General features: G+C 43.9%; 1 protein-coding gene across 1 annotated transcript in view; it reads left to right on the top strand.

The window, feature by feature from the left end:
• The window catches only part of Ust (uronyl 2-sulfotransferase), a 318112-nt gene extending 299856 nt beyond the window's left edge, over window positions 1-18256 (top strand). The window contains exon 8 of the mRNA XM_021174866.2: window positions 16128-18256. Within this exon, the coding sequence (XP_021030525.1) occupies window positions 16128-16411 (284 nt within the window). The 3' untranslated portion in view covers window positions 16412-18256. The remainder of the gene's footprint in view (window positions 1-16127) is intronic.
• The last annotated feature ends 1496 nt before the right edge of the window (window positions 18257-19752 follow it).

The following is a 19752-nucleotide window of genomic DNA, read 5'->3' as shown; positions in this document are numbered from 1 at the left end:
TTGTGGTCATATCATACACAAGAGCCCTTCTTTTGTAACCTGTTAGGCTAATTAACTGTTACTTTCTGTTTCTGGTTAAGAATTGGTACCAGCAACAGCATTTGTCAGTCGTGGCAGTTTTACCCTTGTTGGGGACTTGTTGGGCTTCAGGACCTGTTGTCAAACCTTAACTTGTGTGTTTTATTTAATGGTCACCCTATGCAGTTGATTCTATAATTTCGTTCATTTTATAAATGTGGGGACCATCATCTTGGAGGGAATCTGGGGCCTCCCACAGTCACTGAGCTGGCAGTTGGTAGAGGCAGCTCTCACACCCAGGCCAGGTGACTTCTAACACACCTCTGTGTAGCCCTTGCCTTCACTTATCCTCCATGCAGAGTGCAGAGTGAGAGATGAAGATCCATGGAGGGATGGCACCTGAGAGGACTAGGACATTCCACTCTGCTAAATGTGTAAGATGTCAGTGTTTCTAGGAAGCACAGTGGTGCTGGCATGATGCTGGTCTCTGACGTCTTGACACATTAGTCTCTTTTTCACAGGGTAAAGGTTTTAATGGTTGGGAATTACTCAAGCGGCCACTTTAATAAGGTGCTTGCAGAGGCTCAGCTTTGACAACAGTAAAGCCATTTGTTTCTGCCATGTCAATGACTTTGGCTTTCGTAAGGCTTTCTAATGCATGGAGGACTGGAATGTATGAAAGTAAACAGTCCAAGCAAAACTGCTTATTTTTCTAAAATAGTGAAGCAAAAATGGAGGTCCTTTCTGTCTAATTTCTGCGAATGGCTGCTGGTGTCGCAAAGTTCCTCTGAGTGTGTGACTCATGTAGAACTAACTAGTGATTGATGAACAAACTTAAAATTCTTTTTAGTAGGTGAATCATTCTAGTCACATAAATTGAGAAATGTTCAGCAATGTGTTCACTGTTCAATTTAAAGTGAGTTGACATTCAGTAACATTTATTTTTATATTACATGTGAAAATACATAGTCTACTAGAAAGAAATATGATTACCCACTAGTAAAAATCAACTTACATTGTAGTTGGGTCTTGCTAGGGTGCTAACAAGAATTATTACTTTTCAAATGCTTAGCAAAGGCCTTTATTATTCATGAATACCATTGAGTTGGTATGCTATGAATAGCAATTACAAACATTCCACACTAACAGTGAGTATCATATATTTCCCCTAAAATACTAGTATTCCTCCTATCTCCATGTTCATCTTTATGTGTACAGACCAAGCCCATATGTCATCTGGTTTTAACATGACAGTTATGGAAATGGCTTATTTATCATCTGCTGCTGTAAAGTATAAGCTTGAATTACAGCCTAGTTTGTCTGTATTTATTTTACATTAGGAAAAAGTGGTTATTCATGTATCTCTCCATCCAGGAGATAAACTAAGGGTGTTATATGGAACTGAAACCTAACTCCCTCTTAAACACTCCAAGTGGATATAAAGAATGATGTTGCAACAATTAACATATGGAAAATGGAATCTAAGCACCTCCAGGAATACAGATGCATGGTGGTCTAAACACCTTCAAGATGTTCTCCTGGCCAAAAATGTCCGCTTGGGGTCATCTCCAGAGCTGTTCTGAACAGTCAGCCCTGGTAGTCAAAAAAAAAAAAAAAAAAAAAAACCTTTAATACATGGATTGAAATGCTGCTCCTGATTGTGACCTCTAAAACCCACCCAGTGTGGAATTGACACAACACAAGCTGCAGTTCCCATGACCCTCTGTTGCCTCTGACCAGGGCTGGCAAACTTGAAGAGCAAGAATGATTCTTCTGCATGTTCTAGCTCCCTCCCTGTGGCCTCCACAGCTCTCTCATCCTAATTTCTGCAAATGTTCAAAAAAGATGGGAGACATTAAATCTACTCAAAGAACCAAAGAGATGTCATTCCCCTCTAATTAGCCAAGGCATTGCCAGTGTGTTTTATTGTCGTACATTAAGATCCAAGCTGTGATGACTGAGTTAAGCTGTATGGTATGTGATCCTTTGGGTTGACATCGTATGGAAGTTAGCAGTGAGGACATGCTCATTCCTCAGCCATTGTGTTCCCAGCATCGCCATGTGCTCATTGCTAAAGAGGAACACACTCTTACTGAGATTCTTCCTGGCCTTCTGTCTTGGTTTGACTATGCTTGGCCCCAGGACATGGCACTATTTGGAGGTGTGGCCTTAGAGTAGGTGTGTCACTGTGGGCGTGGGCTTTAAGACCATCAGCCTAGCTGCTTAGAAGCCAGTCTTCTCCTGGCTTTGCCTTCTCCTTTGCCTTGTACAAGATGTAGAACACTCAGCTCCTCCAACACTCCATGCCTGACTGGACACTGCCATGTTCCTGCCTTGAATGATAATGGATTGAACCTCTAAACCCCTGTAACCCAGCCCCAATTAAATGTCCTTATAAGAGTTGGCTTGGTCGTGGTGTCTGTTCATAATGGGAAAACCTAAAGACACCTTCTCATGAGAGACCAGTAATGAGCACATCTTACAGAAACAAATTACTTCATATGGTCTTATAAAGAAACTATGAGGGCTGCAATGATGGCTTAGTAGGTAAAGGCACTTGTCTCCAAGGTTGTGTCGACCTACATTTGACTATCCCCCTTCCTGCTCCAGGTAGAAAGAGAAAACCAACTCATAGGCATTGTTCTCCAACCTCTAGGCACATGGACACATGCAGGGGGGTAGTAGTGTAAGAACTATTTTTAAAAGGCAACACATAATAGATTGTTTTTTTATTGTTTAAGATCTCTGTCTTATGTGGTGACAAGTAACAAATAAATTTTTAGTCTAAGAAAGGAAACTGGGCTATGGAGACCACAGGCCAGTGTGATGGTACTGTGAAGCTGGTCTAAGTTTGGAAATTGACCACGTTGTTTTCTGGATCAGAAATCATTGGTAACTTTCTCTTTGGGTCAAAGAGTAAAACAGGAAGAAGGGACATTTGGAAACCAAGCCCATGATTTCCAGTGTTTCTGTCTGAAAGCCCACAGCCCTCGTGGAAACTCAAGAGATGTGGTAGTGAAGATGAGGATTGTAGACAGGCTGGTGGGAGGGTGGGTCCATGGAGAGCTTTAAATCAGTCACTCTGTGACAGGCTGTCAAGAAGAAAAGACACTGAAAGTCATCGATCAACCGATGTGTCTATATGTGTGTGGTTTTTTTTTAGAAGGCAGAGCGACTAGAAGTGATTTTTAAAAAGTGTTTCTCTAACTGTGCGTGACTTGGAAAAGAGGATTGGGCCCTTATGAACCAGTTTCCACTATTCTATCAAAATGAGATAAAAGTATGGTATGGATGGGGTGCCAATTCGCTTACTCAGCTCTAAGCACTTAGGTTGTTGTTTTTAGAACATCATGAAATTTCATTTCATGCTCCAGTAAGTCTACGATGTAATGGCTTACAGCTTTTCCAGTTGAATTTTCTCCCTCAGACATCTTTGGTTTTCCATCTTTTGAATGCAGTCTGGAAGACTGTCTCAAATGGCAGCCTGGTTATCCCTTCCCTCCTGTCCTTTCCCCCACCTGCCTTTAAAACCATTATACAGTGAACCAGATATGATGATATCAGAGCCTAATGGTAGCTAGGAGCAGTTTTTAAAATAATGCTCTTAAAAAAAATCTTAAAAATCAGCACCTCTTTCTTGGCTTCTTCTAATCTATAGCATGCTCCTTCCAGCATAGTAAGTGGTTTCTCTGTGAACCTTTTGTTCTATGTTATCTAGGAAGATGGCTATGGGTGGGAGCGAAGCTCAGAGGTACAACGCTTGGCTTCCAATGCTCAAGCCTTTGATTCAATTCCAGTCCAGTTGCAGAAGGATAAGAGGAAAGAAGGGGGGAGAAGAAAAGGAGGGAGAGGAGGGGAGAAAGGGAGGGGGAGGGGAGAGAGAAGGGGAGGGGAGAGAAAGGGGAGAGCAGAGAGGAGGGGAGGGGAAAGGTAAGAAAAGACGGAGGGAGGGAAGAAGGGGAAATGGAAGGAAAGGGCTGTGACAGAAGAGACAAGGACCCTGGCACACATTACCATAGTTTCAGGCTTGCTTTACAACAGAAGTCTGTCCTGGCCGTCTGACCTCTCTCCCACTAATGCAGCAGGCTTCTGCAGCTTCTCTTAAATGTGGACCATGAGCCCTCCCCCACCGCCTTCTTTTACTGCTGCCTTTCAGAGCTTCTGCCCAACACACTAGTCTTTCTCACATCAGAAGAATGAAAGTGCTGGAGTTTTCTCATTAGAATTTATTTTCAGGAGCTGGCGAAATGGCTCAGCGGGTAAGAACTCCTGAGTTCAAATCCCAGCAATAACATGGTGGCTCACAACCACCTGTAATGAGATCCAGCTATGGTGTACTTAATTATAATAATAAAGAAATCTTTTTTTAAAAAATGAATTTATTTTCAGCTACAAATTCATGTTCTTACTGTAACAAAAACTTTCAATACTATTTTTAATATATTTTGTCCTCCCAGATTGCTTTTGCCAGTTTAGTGTGTCTATAACATTTTTACAGTGCATAAATGTTAATACCGAACAATTACCACTCTATTTTCAAGCTCCGTGACTTTACCCTGCCATACCTCCCTCTGATGGTCCTGGCGTGTCTGACGTTTAGTGGGCAGTTTCAAACTTAGCTTAAATAAACAAATGGGCCTCCGTACAAACGGGAATGGGCCCCTCAGTGCATTCTTTCATAGGCTCTGCTCTGGATGTGCTTGTAAATACATGCTCTGTCCTCCTGCACACACAGTTGCAAATCTTATAGTAAATGGGGAAAGGAATCGGCAGGAAGCCTGTTCCTTTACTCTCCCCCAAAGCCTGCTGCACTCAGGGCTTGGAGCTGCCCAGATCAAGTGGATCAGATTTGAAGGGAGCATTGCACACACGCTGGAGGGAAGGGACCGCATCCTCAGAACATCGTCTCACACTCCCAGACTTGGCAATGGCTATTTTGAGTAGCACTTCTCATTAACTTAACTTCTTAATGTCTGGGCAGGAGGTTACATAGCTCCCTTATCTTACACGTTCAGCCCCCATGAACAGCTTCACCATTCAGCTTATGAAACTTTCACCGTGGTTAGCATTCTAGAGAAAGCATCCCAGTTGCTGGCTCCAGGGACTGACTGTCAGGTCCCCTGTTAAGACCGATGAAGGTGATAGACAGAATGTTGAGACAAAACAAAAATGACAATGGGCTCTACTCTGTTAAAAGCCATTTAGAATTACCAATAAGGAGGAGGAAATGAGGGGCTAATTCTCATCTGTAATTGTCATCATTGCCAGGAATTGCTTGTGTTGTTGCTCTTTGGGCAGCCACACGTAACAAGATCACTGCCGGAGCTCTTTCTGTTCTCCTAGCCTTGAATCCTTAATAAGCTGAGTGGTAAAGGCCTTGCTGTTTAGGAAAATCATGTCATATAAATTCTAAATAAGTGTCACAGAGCTGTGAGAAGCCACTGAAAAGAAGAAAACGGACCCCTGGGCATCTGAGCCTGCATTGATCTTAGGGAAACAGGGCTCGAGGTCATTGGTCAACTAAGATGTCATCACAAATCATGTAGAGCTGTAGAAACAGAAGAGCCCTATGAGGAGAAGTGGTGTGTCTGTGTGATTTTCAGACATTAGATCTTAAAATGCACTGCAAATTAGCACTTGGAAGGCTGAGTGTGGTAACTCATGACTGTAAATTCTAGTTGTTGGAAGGCCGAGGGTGGAGGATTTCCCTAAGTTCTGGTGAAGCCTGGATACAGAGAAAGATCCTGTCTTAAAAGGATGGGGAAATGAACCTGGGATAAAATCTAAAATATAAGTATAAAGTATAAATTATAAACTGTAGTTATATCAAACGTACATAAATATACAACATATAAATTACACATATAGAAGTTATGTAAAAGAGCATAAAACCAAATATAATCAGTGCATTTTGTAATTCATGTGCTTAAGTAAAACACAGAGAGGAAATGTGTTGCCATAGTAATAACCATGACTTGATTAAAAGTCACTTTAGTGTCTTAATTTTTCTGTAAGTTTTCCTAAAATTTGCCCACCTGTATCTATTTACATGTATATATGCATACATAAGTGTCTGTATACATGAATTTTTCAGTTGAAAACTATACCTTTTAGAAAGGTCCAAGCCATAAAGCTGACATTGTGCCCTGGGGCCTTATAATTCTGTGTAGAACCGCAGAAGCAACTTGATTTGGGGGGAAACCTTTGAGGAAAACAGATCGCCAGGAGAACTTCCCTGTGGCTGTGCCATCATCTGTGGGTGAGTGATAGCCATTAACCTAACATCAGAGTTAGGTCTCAACAGGAGAGCGCCTGTGTGTGTGTATGTGTGTGTGTGTGTGTGTGTACACGTGTGTGTGTGTGTGTGTGTACACGTGTGTGTACGTGTGTGTGTACACGTGTGTGTGGTGTGTGTGTGTACACGTGTGTGTACGTGTGTGTGTGTACACGTGTGTGTGTATGTGTGTGTACGTGTGTGTACACACGTGTGTGTACATGTGTGTGTGTACACGTGTGTATGTGTGTACACTTGTGTGTGTGTGTACACTTGTGTGTGTGTGTACACGTGTGTGTGTGTACACTTGTGTGTGTGTGTGTACACGTGTGTGTGTGTGTACACGTGTGTGTGTGTGTACACATGTGTGTGTACACGTGTGTGTGTAGGTTAGTAGAGTCTTTCAAAGAAGTTACCAGCTCTTGGGCTGATTTGGAGTCCAGACTTGGGGAGAAAACACCTGATAGCAATTTGTCCTCTGCCTACCAATTTTAAGTGCCAGGGAAAGCCAAATCCTAGAGCCTTGACCTAGACAGGCACTGGGTTGTGCCCTACAGATCCCTCTCCAGCATGTGAATGGCACCAGGAGGACCCAAGGTGCCTCTTCCAGCCCTGGTGCTTGTTTCTAAGCTTTAGGATCTCCATGTGTAGTTGGCTTGCTTCTGTAGGTGCCTCGGCTCCACTGCAGATACTCAGGCCCCCATTTGGCATCTGCAGGTGTCAGTACCCTCCGTTATTGGTTTATCCAGAGTCTTCATTCATCTGACCTAACCAAAAAATGCATTTGCTTACTACAAAGATCAAACCTTGTGATGCCCCTTCTTTCCCCTTCTGATTTTCCATTAGAAGGAGGCTCACTAGGTCCCCAGGGAACAAGGATTCCCAAGTGGTTATGGGAGGGTTTTTGTCTGTCTGTTTTTCTGATTATTATTTGCTCTTTCTCAGGGGTAAGTCTGTGTGTTCAGCTCTTAAAGGGCCTCATATTCTTTGCATTGGGCTTACCAGGTACACCACTGAGCATCAATAAATGTGTGCTCTGAGTCCAGGCCACTAAATTACCAACTTGACTGCTCCTCCACAGCTGTTGTCCCTGCCACGGCCCCTACCATGGCCACTGCCATCTTTGCTGGCTTGACAGGTTCCAAGTTAACTGATGTGTAGCTGAGATGCCCAAGTAGGAGTCACTTCAGCAGGCCACCCTTGTCTTTAGAGTCTAGAGTTGAGAGCCACCCATGTGACATTTCTACCTGTCTCATGGCAGGCTACTGACCAATTAGCCTCTACCCCAAAATGGGCAGTGCTCCAATCTCCATGGGTGTTTGGCGACCCATTACATCCTGGTCTCTGTGGACTTTTGTTGACCCACGCCACATAAGCCAAATGCATTCTCCTCCTAATTCCAACTATCAAAGGAGAGAAGGAGTGTTAAAAGGCCTTCATTTTCATTCTTCAAAGGAGCCTAGCACTCTGGGGGAATGGAGAAAACCATGTAATTTGCATTTGGCTGCACAGAGCAAAGTTCTCTTGAAATTCAAAGTGATCTCAACTTAATTTTTAGTTATTTATACTTCTAGATCTAAAATGAAGACCAAAAAGAAAAAGAAAGAAAAAACCCTGTTTACTTTACCAACCTTAAACTCAGAGACAGCCATGAAATGTGCACACCCCGCCTCCCTTAATTGCCATACCTCCAAGAAGCTGACCTTAGCATGCCATCAATCACGCGAGTGGCACATCAAAAGCGCCTCCTGCCAGCCCCGCCTACTGCTGTGAAGTCAGAGTGACACACGTTCATTTCCATTGCTCGCAGCTGCAGGGCGGCCAGACTACCCTGCAGTTGTATTTCATGTGTCGGAACTGGGTGGCCGCCCTGCATAATTCAGGAAATGAGTTTACTCTATCTGTGACACACATCGTGTTCACATCGTGTTCACATCGTGTTCATAGTGTCCTGCGCAGGGCTCTGCAGGAGTTGCTAGGGTGGCAGACCTATGGCACTTGCCCTGTTGCTCACTCTGCCTCGACCCTGCTGCCTAGAGCTCCACTCCAACTCCTCCTCACCCGTCAACTGAAATAGTCTTCCTCTCTTTTGTGTGCTAGAAATTTCTGGGTCTAATCTTCTAACCTGGGAATAATAAAATGCAGATTTTTTTTTTTTTTTTGAAAAAACAGAACACTTGCTAAAGTGACAGGGCCTCTTGTCAATCACTGTTCAGCTAACCAGAAGCTGAAAAATGATACCTACCTTCTGACGATGCCTGCCTCCACCCCAGGTAAAATTTGACCTCACTTGCGTTCCTATGAAGCACATATCCATTTCTTGCACACGTGACCTCTGTTGGAGCAGGTTAAAACAAGTCTAGATTGGCGAGTGGGAGGCCCTCCTTTCCCTGTGAAGTATTCATTCTCTCAAATGGAGACAGGGAGACGCAGAGTCTGTCCAGTATCAAACACAGCTCCAGCCAGCAATGAGGTCTGATTCTTTTGCACTAGGTTAGCCCCTCCAAGGTCATAAAGCAAGGCCTCTGTCCTGGGCCGCAGCTGGGTTTACATACTGTTTCCAGATTGTTTATTCTGGCCCAGAGTCAAGGCAACAACGTATTTCCATTATACGCCTTTGGCAGGCTAAGACGGGTGGTAGGGGAGGCTCCAAGTGGCAGGTTTGTGATTTCTTTTTTTATTTACATTAAAGGAGCTTTTTAGAGTTCGAAGACTATGAACCAGTCTAAACATCATGTCCGTGCAACAGGGGTGGAGAGAGTTGAGGCTTTAGCAGAATGTCCAGATCTGGGTCAGAAAAAGCACCATCTCTTCTTCTCAGCTGGAGTGAAGCAGGTCACGCCTGTTACCACATAGTCTGTCTTCTACACAAGCTAGGTTCGTGGTGGACGATGCTTATTATCATATTTGAACATGAATCCCCAAGATGGGTAGAGTGGTTCACTGAACGGACCATGTGTTGACACACAGCCACCTGCACATTTTGCAATGGCCCTACATTCAATGAAACAGCAGCATGGTGCTGAGCTGGGATGAGGTGTCTGTGTTAGGCAGTACTTCCTGTGAAGGATCAGCTTTCTGAAGATGTCCCCAGTATTCCTGATATGACATCTTCCACAAGGAATTACTCAAGGCTGACCAAAAAGACACCATGGATACCCACAGCAGATGCCTTGGTGCATGGAGCAAATGGGTGTGATCTGAATGACTGTTTTACTCCTTCTATTTTTGCATGTGTCTATGTGTATAGTATGCATAAGCGTGGGTGTGTGTACAGTGTGCACACATGTGGAAAGAGTCAGAAGCTAACATCAGATGTCTTTCTTAGACCCTCTCTACGTTATTTATTGAGTCAAGGTCTCTCGCCAAACCCAGAGCATAACACTTCAGCTAATCAGGCTAACCATGTGCCCTGAGTCTCAGCCTCCTGAGCAGTGGGATGAGAGGCAACCTGTTCTGCCCCAGCTTCTTATGTGAGTGTCGGGAAATCTGAACTCTGGTCCTCACCCTTGTTCTGGAAACGCTTTCTTATGCCATCTCTAAAAAAAAACAAAAAACAACAACAACAAAAACAAACAAACAAACAAACAAAAAAACAGATGGGGGGGAGGCGGAACATGAAAGAGTATTGAAGACTATAGCCAATCAAATCATTGCGCACCACTGACACAACAGAATCAAGTCACATAGATGTCACTGTGGCCAGAGGTACTCAGAGTCCTTTAGTTCATTTAGTTACAATATGCCTAGCACATAGTTGTTAACTGTAAGGAGGTAGAGGCGCATATCTGTCTGCACTGATACTTAAGTGTGGCAACCTTACAGTAGTAATTCTAAAGCTTGACCAAGTTCATGAAAGTGACCTGTCACCATTACATGGATTCAACAGAAAGACAGAAAAAAAAAAAAAAAAAAAGCAGATTTCCACTCCCCATCCAGCCCAGCCATGCCTTCTTTATTAGTCTACTTCAAGAAATGAGATTTCTAGACTTGGAGGGGATTTCTCAAGCAACAGCTTATGCAACATCAACACCCAAAGTTGCCCTTTGGGTTAATCCAGTCTTACCGATGGATTTCAAATGCAGGTTTCAAAACAACAAACTCTTATGGAAGGTTCCTCTATTCCAGGCGTGGAGATGGGCACTGGGGAGCTAACACGGAGACAGACCGTCCCCTTCATTCTGAAAACACTTTTGCTGGTTGCAAAGTTTTTCAGCAGATCCTTCTGGGCTCCCCGCAGCACTGCCTCCCCCACCCAAGTTAGAACACTCAAGCCCTTCTTTTGGATCAATCCCCTTAATGCCAGAGTATACACTGGGCCAGGAGAAGTGGGTGGTTATAGATTTCCACTCAATTTGGAAATTAATAGCCTGTGATATAGCCAGAAAGCGCTAGGCTGGAATCAGAAAGCCTTCTTTCCAGTCTCAGGACTTCACATACTGGGCTTAACACCTTGAGCAATCTCAAGGGTCCTTGGTGCGAATTCCAAGGTCACCCAGCTATACAAGATGAATCTTTCTGCATAGTATTTATGAAAAGTCCACCAGTTCACGAGAGGAAGTGCTGATCCAACCAAGAAGCAAACCAGAATGCCCTGCCTTCCCCTGCCCGTGGCCATGGGTTCTGAGGGAGGGGGAGAGTGTCCCCTTAGCCTGGGGGACCCGCTCCACTTTAGGGTGGGCACAGTTGAAACTTGGCTCAGCTTGCCAGTCTGAGACCCAATGTCTGGCTTCTCTGTTTTCCAGCTCTGGGATCCTGAGCGGGTTCTGGTGTGAGAGCCATGCCTGTGAAGGTGATAAATGACCCCAGTGCACTGAGAGGGGGGGCGGGCGGGGGAAGGTTCACAAAATCAAAGGTGTGTGTATGTATCTCACAGAGCCTGGCACATGGCAAGCTGTCAGAATGTCTGGGGACAATGTCCCATTCACCTTTTGCAGCTCCTGCACCTGGTACCAAACTACTGCTCAATAAATATTTGTAAAAAGAGTAGGGAAGGTGGCAGTGGACATACCAGGGAGGCCTGACTGGAGCATTAATAGAAAATACTTGCTTTCTGGGTTTATACTGCAGAGATCAGAAGACAGCTTCCAGGAGTGGCTGCTGCCCCTCCACCATGGGTACTGGCAGTCAAGCTCTGAAGCTCCCATTTGATTTGACTAGCAAGGCACTTTTACCACTCAGCCATCTCATTGGCCAAGTGTGGATCTCTAAAGTGTAGTAGTTTCAAGCCTAAAACAATGACACTCTTAAAAAAGAAGCAATAACAAAAATCCCCAACTTTATGTATAGCTACAGTCAAGGAAGAGACTTAATTCCACTGTTTAAGCAAGTTTGTTTTGTTTGGAAAGAATAGCCAGTGTTTTGCAAAAGCGGGGAAGGCTTAGCCACAGTATTGAATTCCCTGCAGGAAAATGCATGGCAGGGTGCCTTTGAAATGTGATTTGAAGTGTTCTCTATTGATGGACTGGCAGGATGGCTCAGCACATAAAGGCACTTACTGACAAGCCTTGAGACCTGAGTTTGAGCCCTAGGACCGTCATGGTGAAAGAAAAGAACTGATTCCCACAAATTGTCCCTTGCCTCTACACAGTGCACCATTTACAAGTGCACACATGTACACATAAGTAAGGAAAAATGGATAAAGAAAATTCACTATTGACTGTATAAGGCAAGCTGACCACTGTCTGGTCTTCCCAAATGATGCTGGATACTTACTATAGGTAGGCCTATGGAAACCAAAGTATTTGTTGTTATGTCCAAGTTGCAGGGACCCCCAAAACGACCAAGGAGCCAATCCCAATACAAACACATAAGGGTCTTTACTAAGAGCTCTCTTGAGCAAGATCTCTCAACATCCCCATCACAACAGGTCAGAGTAAGATCCCCGAGTCTAGGGCTGCAGGGCATTTATTGTAGTTATAGAAAGCTTGAGAAATTTCCAGATGGGTCAACAGGTTAATATTTTTAAAACTGCTTATCTGGTGTATTCTGCAGGAACACATAGGGACAAAAACCACCTGACAAACAGGATGGCTAAGTTATCTCATCTCTGCAGAGTGTCTTAAATTATCTCTATGTATCTTGACCCTGCTACTGTAGCCTGACTGGCTCTCGCTAAGGGAGGGAGGGATTGCCATAAGAAATGCTTGCTCAGGATGACTCTGATTTTCTTCTTGGAATTGGAGTTTAGCCCCTGTTATCTCACAAAAGCAGAGTTGGTTGGGATTTACATTATGACCCAGTGCATATGGGTTAGGGGGAACCCTCAACAGCAGGGAGGACCTAGATTCAAATCTTTCACTGCCATTTACTTCCTTGTCATATGACCCTTCTTGCTGAATGACCTATGTGCTCATTGCATATCCCCACTGAAAAGCAAGGTCATGATATATGTATTCTATAGAAGGATACTGCCCAGAGTTACTGAGAATAGCAAATCAAGTACAATATCCGTGGACAGAACTCTAACCCCTAAAAGGTACTTCCTGTCAGTGATGACGTCTAAGCCTCCGTTGCCTGCAAATAGAACTCTTCCTGGCAGCTTCATTAACCTTATAGTCTGCTTTCTAGCTCTAGAGAAACAAAAGCTTGAAAAGCTGTTATCATGGGACAAGGAGAAGGCTCAGTAGGGAAAGCATTTGCTACAAAGCTGGACAATCCAAGTCAAAGCCAGACAATCCAAGTCCGATCCCAGACGCTCACATAGTGGAAGGAGTTAAAATGAGCTCCCTAAAATTGTCCTCTGACTTTCACGCATGCACTGTGGTACATATACTTGTCCACATAGGTGTATACACACACACACACACACACACACACACACACACACACACACGCACACACACATGCTAAATTAAGACTTATTTATTTTTATGTATATGAGTACACTGTAGCTGTCTTCAGACATGAAGAGGGCATTGGATCCCCTTACAGATGGTTGTGAGCCACGATGTGATTCTGGGAATTGAACTCAGGACCTCTAGAAGAGCAGTCAGTGCTCTTAACCACTGAGTCATCTCTCCAACCCCAAATTAATGTAATTTTTAGGACTTGGCATTTAAAGAATAAACTGAAGAAGAAGAGAGATGCAAAGAATGGGATGGAGGCAACCAGAGAGACAAGGAAAAAATGTGACAGGTACCAAATGAGAGGGGGTGTGGTTTAAGAAGGTACACAGTGTATGGTTGTCCTGTAAGGGCTGGCAGAGGGTCCACAGAGTGACCAACAAGGAACCACTTAAATGAAGTATTTTGGCAACAGAAAGGAAAAACTTAAAGGACCCAACTTGTGAATGTTGAAAATCGGGTCTGCAAGAAGTTGGGCTGTGGTGGTAAGGACAGAAAGACACCAAAGAAGCATGGAGATAGGGTCTCTTTAAGAGACACAGTGGTGATGTAGCTCAACAGAATAGTTCCCTGGCATTCACAAAACCCAGGGTTCAATTCCCAGCACCTTAAAAACTGGGTGTGATGCTATACAGCTACAATCTCAGCTCTGGGGAGGTGGAGGCAGGAGGATCCTAAGTTTAAGGTCATCTCAGCTGCAGTTGGTAAGTTCAAGGACACCCAAATACTTGCTATATCCCCACTCCCACAAAAATGAGTTTTGGTGGGAAAAAGCTATGTGTGTGTGTGTGTGTGTGTGTGTGAGAGAGAGAGAGAGAGAGAGAGAGAGAGAGAGAGAGAGAGAGAGAGAGAGAGAGATTAACAGAACAGTGAAAGTGACTGAAAGGAAAGGTGAATGAAGCAAGAATTGGATGTTAATGTAAAACTGAAATTTGATTAAAGAAAGGACAAAATGGGCTCACTTAAGACCCCTCCAAAGCAGCTGCCATTGTCCTCGTGTTTTATGAGGAGAGACTACAGAGAGTGACAAAAACTAAGGAAATGGAAGTATACTTAGGGGTCTCTTGCTACCCAAGAAAGGGTCTTTCTAAGCTCTTGTAGCTGGAAAGGGGCAGTTCTTCTGCCTTATCTGCCTATTCTGAGGAGTTGGCAGAGAGTTGGTCTTGTGTTTCTTTTAACCAGGTTTTCAAAAGTGGGTACAGTTTGAACAATTGGGTAACCTCATGGAAAGGCCCCTCGGGATGGAGATATATATATATGTGTGTGTGTGTGTGTGTATACACATGTATATGTATGTATGTATATGTGTATGTGTATATGTATATGTGTGTATATATGGAAGATTTTTTTGCCTTATAAAGTGTAGGTACAGTAAGGTTTTGAAGGGGTCTGAACCGAGTCCCCAGAGCTATGGCTATCTGGGAGCAGATAGAATCCACTGGACTTACTTACTCCATGGGTACTATTTTAAATTCCACTGAAGCCTTTTTCGTTAAGAGACTTGACTCCCAAATGGTTTCATACCTAGTAATAATTGTGACTGTTACTTTAAGAGCAGTGTAACATGCTAAACTCTTTGTTGGCTGCTAGAATGGTCACAGCCTGTTGACCTACCTACAGAACTCATTAGGCTGGTATACCATGGTTTTTGTGTTACTTGCTTTTGGGATCTGAGGGGGCTAATAAATAATACCCAGTTTTCCATACCTGGGCTCTCAGCTAATTGATAAATGCACACCAGAGATGTAAGATGGCAGTCCAGGTGCCAGCTCTGCCAAATGAAGGTAGGCAAGACGCCAGTGCTTTCTGCAGGATGCACTGTCCGTAGACAGGTGCTTACCCTAGAAGCTTGGCCTCCTTCCCCAGTACACAAATATAAAATGCAGGCATAGCGTCCTTAAAGAGGAGCATGAGCAAGACAGCAGGAGCACTGACTGAGGGCCCTTCAGTGGGCAAACGGAAAGTTATTTCCTCAAATGTTGTCTTTGTTGCCTGCGTTCCTTCTGTGTGGAATTGTCCCAAATATTTAGCCAATGGCTGCCTGCATCCTTTTTATAATTCTTCAGATTCATTTTAGAACAGTCTGGCTCAAGTTATTTAACTAATAAATTAAATAGTAGAAATCACAAGAATCTAGCCTGGCGTGGTGGGTGCACGCCTTTCATTCCAGCAGTGTGGGGAGCAGAGGCAGGTGGATCTCTGAGAGTCAGGAGCCAGCCAGTCTGGTCTGTATAGTAAGTGCTGGGACTAAATAATGGAAAAATCTCAAGAATCTTTCCTTTCCTTTCTTTTCTTCTTTCTTCTTCCTCTCCCTCTCTCAGAAGAAAAAAAAAAAACATGTAGGTATTGTTTTTTCATTTTCATTAGCATAGGGTCTCACTGTGCTAGCAAGCTAACCTCCAACTCCAATGTGACCATCCCTCCTAAACCTTTCAAGTGGCTAGACTGCCTTCCCCCACCTTTTACCCAGTTTAGAACAAACTGGAGAAGATGATGAACATGTCTTAGGGTTTCCATTGCTGTGAAAGTGACCAGGACACTCTTACAAAGGAAATCACTTAACTGGGATTGGCTTACAGATTCAGAGGTTTAGTCCATTATCATCATGACAGCAAACATGGCAACATGCAGGTATGTGTGGTGCTGGAGAAGGATCTGAGAGTTCTACTCCTTATTCTCAGGCAACAGCAGGAGGCTGTGTGCTACACTGAGTGTAGCCTGAATATAAGAAACCTAAAAGCTCAGGCCCACAGTGACACACACCCTCCTAATAGTGCCACTCCCTATGGGCCAAGCATTCAAACACACGAGTCTATGAGGGCCATTCTTTCCAAACCACCAGAACAAATAAGCCTAGAAATGAGATATCCCATGGTGGCATTTTCTTCTCTTTGGTGGATGTCCAGTACCAGGCAGTCTCATACACCCTGGTTACTCCTGAAACAAGGTTTCCTGGATAGTTGCTCATGGGCTCCCTGGTTCTTTTCCAGAGCACAGGAAACTTGGCAACATGACTGTGACCGTGAGGAAGACTGTCCCCTCCCCCGAGGCGGTGCAGATTCTCTACCAGCGAATGAGATATGAGTACGAGTTCTACCACTACGTCAGAGAACAATTCCACCTGCTCAAGCGCAAGCTTGGACTGAAGTCTCGCACGAGCGGACCTCCCGTGAGACCACAGTTCTTCATCCCCACGCCTCTGGAGACGGAGGAGCCAATCGATGACGAGGAGCAAGATGACGAAAAATGGCTAGAAGATATTTATAAGAGGTGATACCTGCACCAGATTGTGGCTTCTGTGGCCTCATCCCCCCTTCTACAAAGTTCTTTGGGGAAGAGAAATTCTGAAGGGACTTTCATTAATGCTCGAGTGCATTAAAAAGAACAAAACATTCCCACATGTTGGGGTCATTGGGAGATGCCCGGTTTTGCGGGTTTTATTTGTTTAATTTTATTCTGTGTGGTTTTTCTTCCCTCCTTGAGGCTTTCCCAGATCTACCGCAAGGCACCTCTTCAGAAAATAACCCTACCTGACACTTTCAGTGAAAGAAAAGAGAGATATACCCTCCATCTTAGTCATTTTATCATTTGTAAAATGGCTCCAAAAATATTACACCCATGGTAAAGATATCCAGACGTGTATCTTGTAGAAACAACCATTTCAGAGAGGAAGGGGTCTAGAAGCATCTAGGAGTAGAAGGAAGACAAGAGGGAGGAACCCACTGGTTCTGGGGGTTCTACCCCCCACCCCACCTCACCCCATCGGTAGAATGCTGCCTCTCTCACAGGGACACTGTCACCAAGAACACAGTACTTATCTCTGAGAGAACAAGTCAGTGTCCAGCATCCACCTTCTCAACAAATCAGAGCTAGGGAAGCTTGCCGAGATCAAGCTGTGTGCACAGTAAGCTCCATTGAGAACTTCCATTCCCAAGTATCGCTCTGCTTGGAAGGCATTCCCAGGAAGGTGTCAGCTTGTTATGTCAAGTGTTGGCAGGGCAGATCAAACATAAGGACCTCATTGTTACACATGCAAGTGCCAGAAACTGACTGACTTCTGACCTTGATTTGTGTGGCAGGAATCCTTAGCTCGATTGCACACTGTGTGCGATCCCGAAAGCACACTCATAGCCAATGGGGCTATACCGAACTTGGCATCTTTCATTCCTTCTAGACCTGAAGGAGCTGTTGTGTTTGGTAACTAAGGGTTCCAAGTCCTGCCCTAGCAACAGTAGAACTATTTTCTTGTAGAACCTGTTTGCCCCCATAACCCTTCCCAGGGACACCAATGTCAGAGACCTCAATGCCACAGTGTCTGAGCAGGACCCTGCTTGGCTAGGGTAGAGTAGATTGGTGTCCCAACATGATCTGAGTAAACACTGGGCAATTCTTTTGCACCAAAATAGTCCTTGCACCTATTTACTCCTGACAACTCTCCACTACCCATGATGCTCTGCTCCTTTAATTAGTGAATTGTCTTTTTTTTTAAGTCATGAAAATTTTAAAATTTCATATTCTCACTGGTTGATAGAATGCAACTAGAGAAGCCAGACTGCAGTGATGGTAGTGGGAATGACATTTGGTGACAACTTGTGTCTGCCTCAGGTTTACCCCAGAACCTGCCATTGAAGAACACAGCCAAGTGAGTTAGAAGTACTTAAGATAAACAAGACTCTGGCTTGGCACACCAGGCACACATTTTGTACTTTACAGAAACCATCAAGTTTCTCTAGAATTTTGTTTTCTTCCTTCACTAAAACTGGACACTGGCCAAGGTCTAAAGCCCGTAATCTGCAAAACTGCCCAGTCTATACTGAAGCTCCTTCATCATGAAATGCATTAAGACAGATCCCTGCTCAAAGGAAAGGCAGGGACCACAGAGGTAGAGAAGTCTAGCACTGGCCACTCATGGGCCTCCTCCGCTCTGCCTCAGGGAACTGGGACAGGAAATGGATAAGGGAGCTGTTCAAAGAGGGGGAAATAGTCTTTGTCCTGTTCAGAGAGAGCTGGGCCTTTCCATTAATCAGATTTTGAAGAGCAACATAGAAAACACCTGCTACCATTCTCCAAACAAGTATGAGGACTGCAGTGCGGGGCTTTGTAAGTCATCTCCATGGTATTCCATATACAGTGATGGCGATGGTCAGCTGACCGAGATCCCACAGTCAAAGATAAAGCAGCGTTAGCTAGACTTTCTCGGCTGTTGTCCAAACGTCGGGACAGCAGGTCACTCAGAAAGGTCCCCTGCTTTCTAGAAGTGCACATAACACTTGCTATGTGTTCGAGTTGCCACCCATGGCCACTGTCACACCATGGGTGAGGGGGTTGGCTGACTGGTTGCAGGACCCTCCTGGTATCTTGGCCTAGCACACTGCCCCTACACCCTAAAAAGTCAAGGTACTTCATCAGCTCGCTTGGGCCCTGGCCCATCATAGTTTGTACTTCATGAAATATATTGTACATTTTACATAGTTTAATTTAAAAAGAAAATACATTTTAAGCTAGTTGGTCCTCGCCTTATTTATTATAACCTTTCAGCACATTCCAAGGTTTTAGTTACTCAGGAAGGAGTTAATTAAAATGATTTTATTTTGGTCGGATGGGTGTTTTTTTTAAAGGAAAAAATAGTCTTATGAACCCTCGGCTGGCTCTCCTTGAATGCTGTAAAGTGCTCGTGAGTCTGTCTTTTTTTTTTTTAAAGTATTAAAAAATGGTGTTTCACATTGATGGAAGTTCAAAAATATATATGGAACTAAAGCATTAGCTTAGCTATAATAAAAAACAATCTGTGTCTGAGGTGAAGTGTTCCTTAATTTATTCATTACCCATAGAAATAAATGATTATAAATAAGTTGACCTTATTTTTTCTGTTATTTTGGTAGCTGGAAATTAAAGACTTCCTTCCTTTCTCAAGATGTCCTTTTTTTTTAACGTGTGTCTTTGAAAAGTCTATCAACTTTCATCCTTGCAACTATATGACCCACCCCTCCCAATAAGAAACAAATAGAAATAAGAAACAAACACACACACACACCAAAACCATGACAAGCTAAAAACCTTGAGCTAGCCATTCATTTATCTAGTTGTATGTGTAAAATACTAAAACATTGGCTGCTTCAGTCTGTGCTGATTGGCCTGCCGTCCGGCTGCTACATCAGCACACACAGACTACGAGAACAGTGTTACTTACTTTTCTTTTACAGTTGCTGTGATAAAACAAAAAAAGCAAAAACACCACTTAAGGGGAAAAGGCTGTCTCTTAGTTTATGCTGCTAAGTGGGTAGCCCACAAAGGTATGGAAGACATAGCAACAGGCAGCCATGGCGGCAGGAAGAGAAAGCTTACGTGGCATTTTATCAGAGAGAGTGAAACTGGGACAAAAGACCCATAGTGAGGCACTTCCTCTAGCAAGGCTAACGGTGTCACCAAGTGGGGACCAAGTTTTCAAATACACACATCTATGGGGTAGGGGATGCCCTTCTCATTTAAACCACCGAAAGTATCTACAATGTGTACTGTGAGGTAGGAAAGGAAGGACAGACCACATCTCTCTGTGTAAGCGCATCAGAATCACAGATGTGCCAAACCTCTGCCTGGCCAGTGGTATTCATGTCA

Source organism: Mus caroli, unplaced genomic scaffold, assembly GCF_978045245.1.
Source record: "Mus caroli unplaced genomic scaffold, Mus_caroli_1 scaffold_9, whole genome shotgun sequence".
Taxonomy (NCBI): domain Eukaryota; kingdom Metazoa; phylum Chordata; class Mammalia; order Rodentia; family Muridae; genus Mus; species Mus caroli.
Note: the sequence above shows the minus strand (reverse complement) of the source record. Positions and strands in the feature narration are given on the sequence as shown.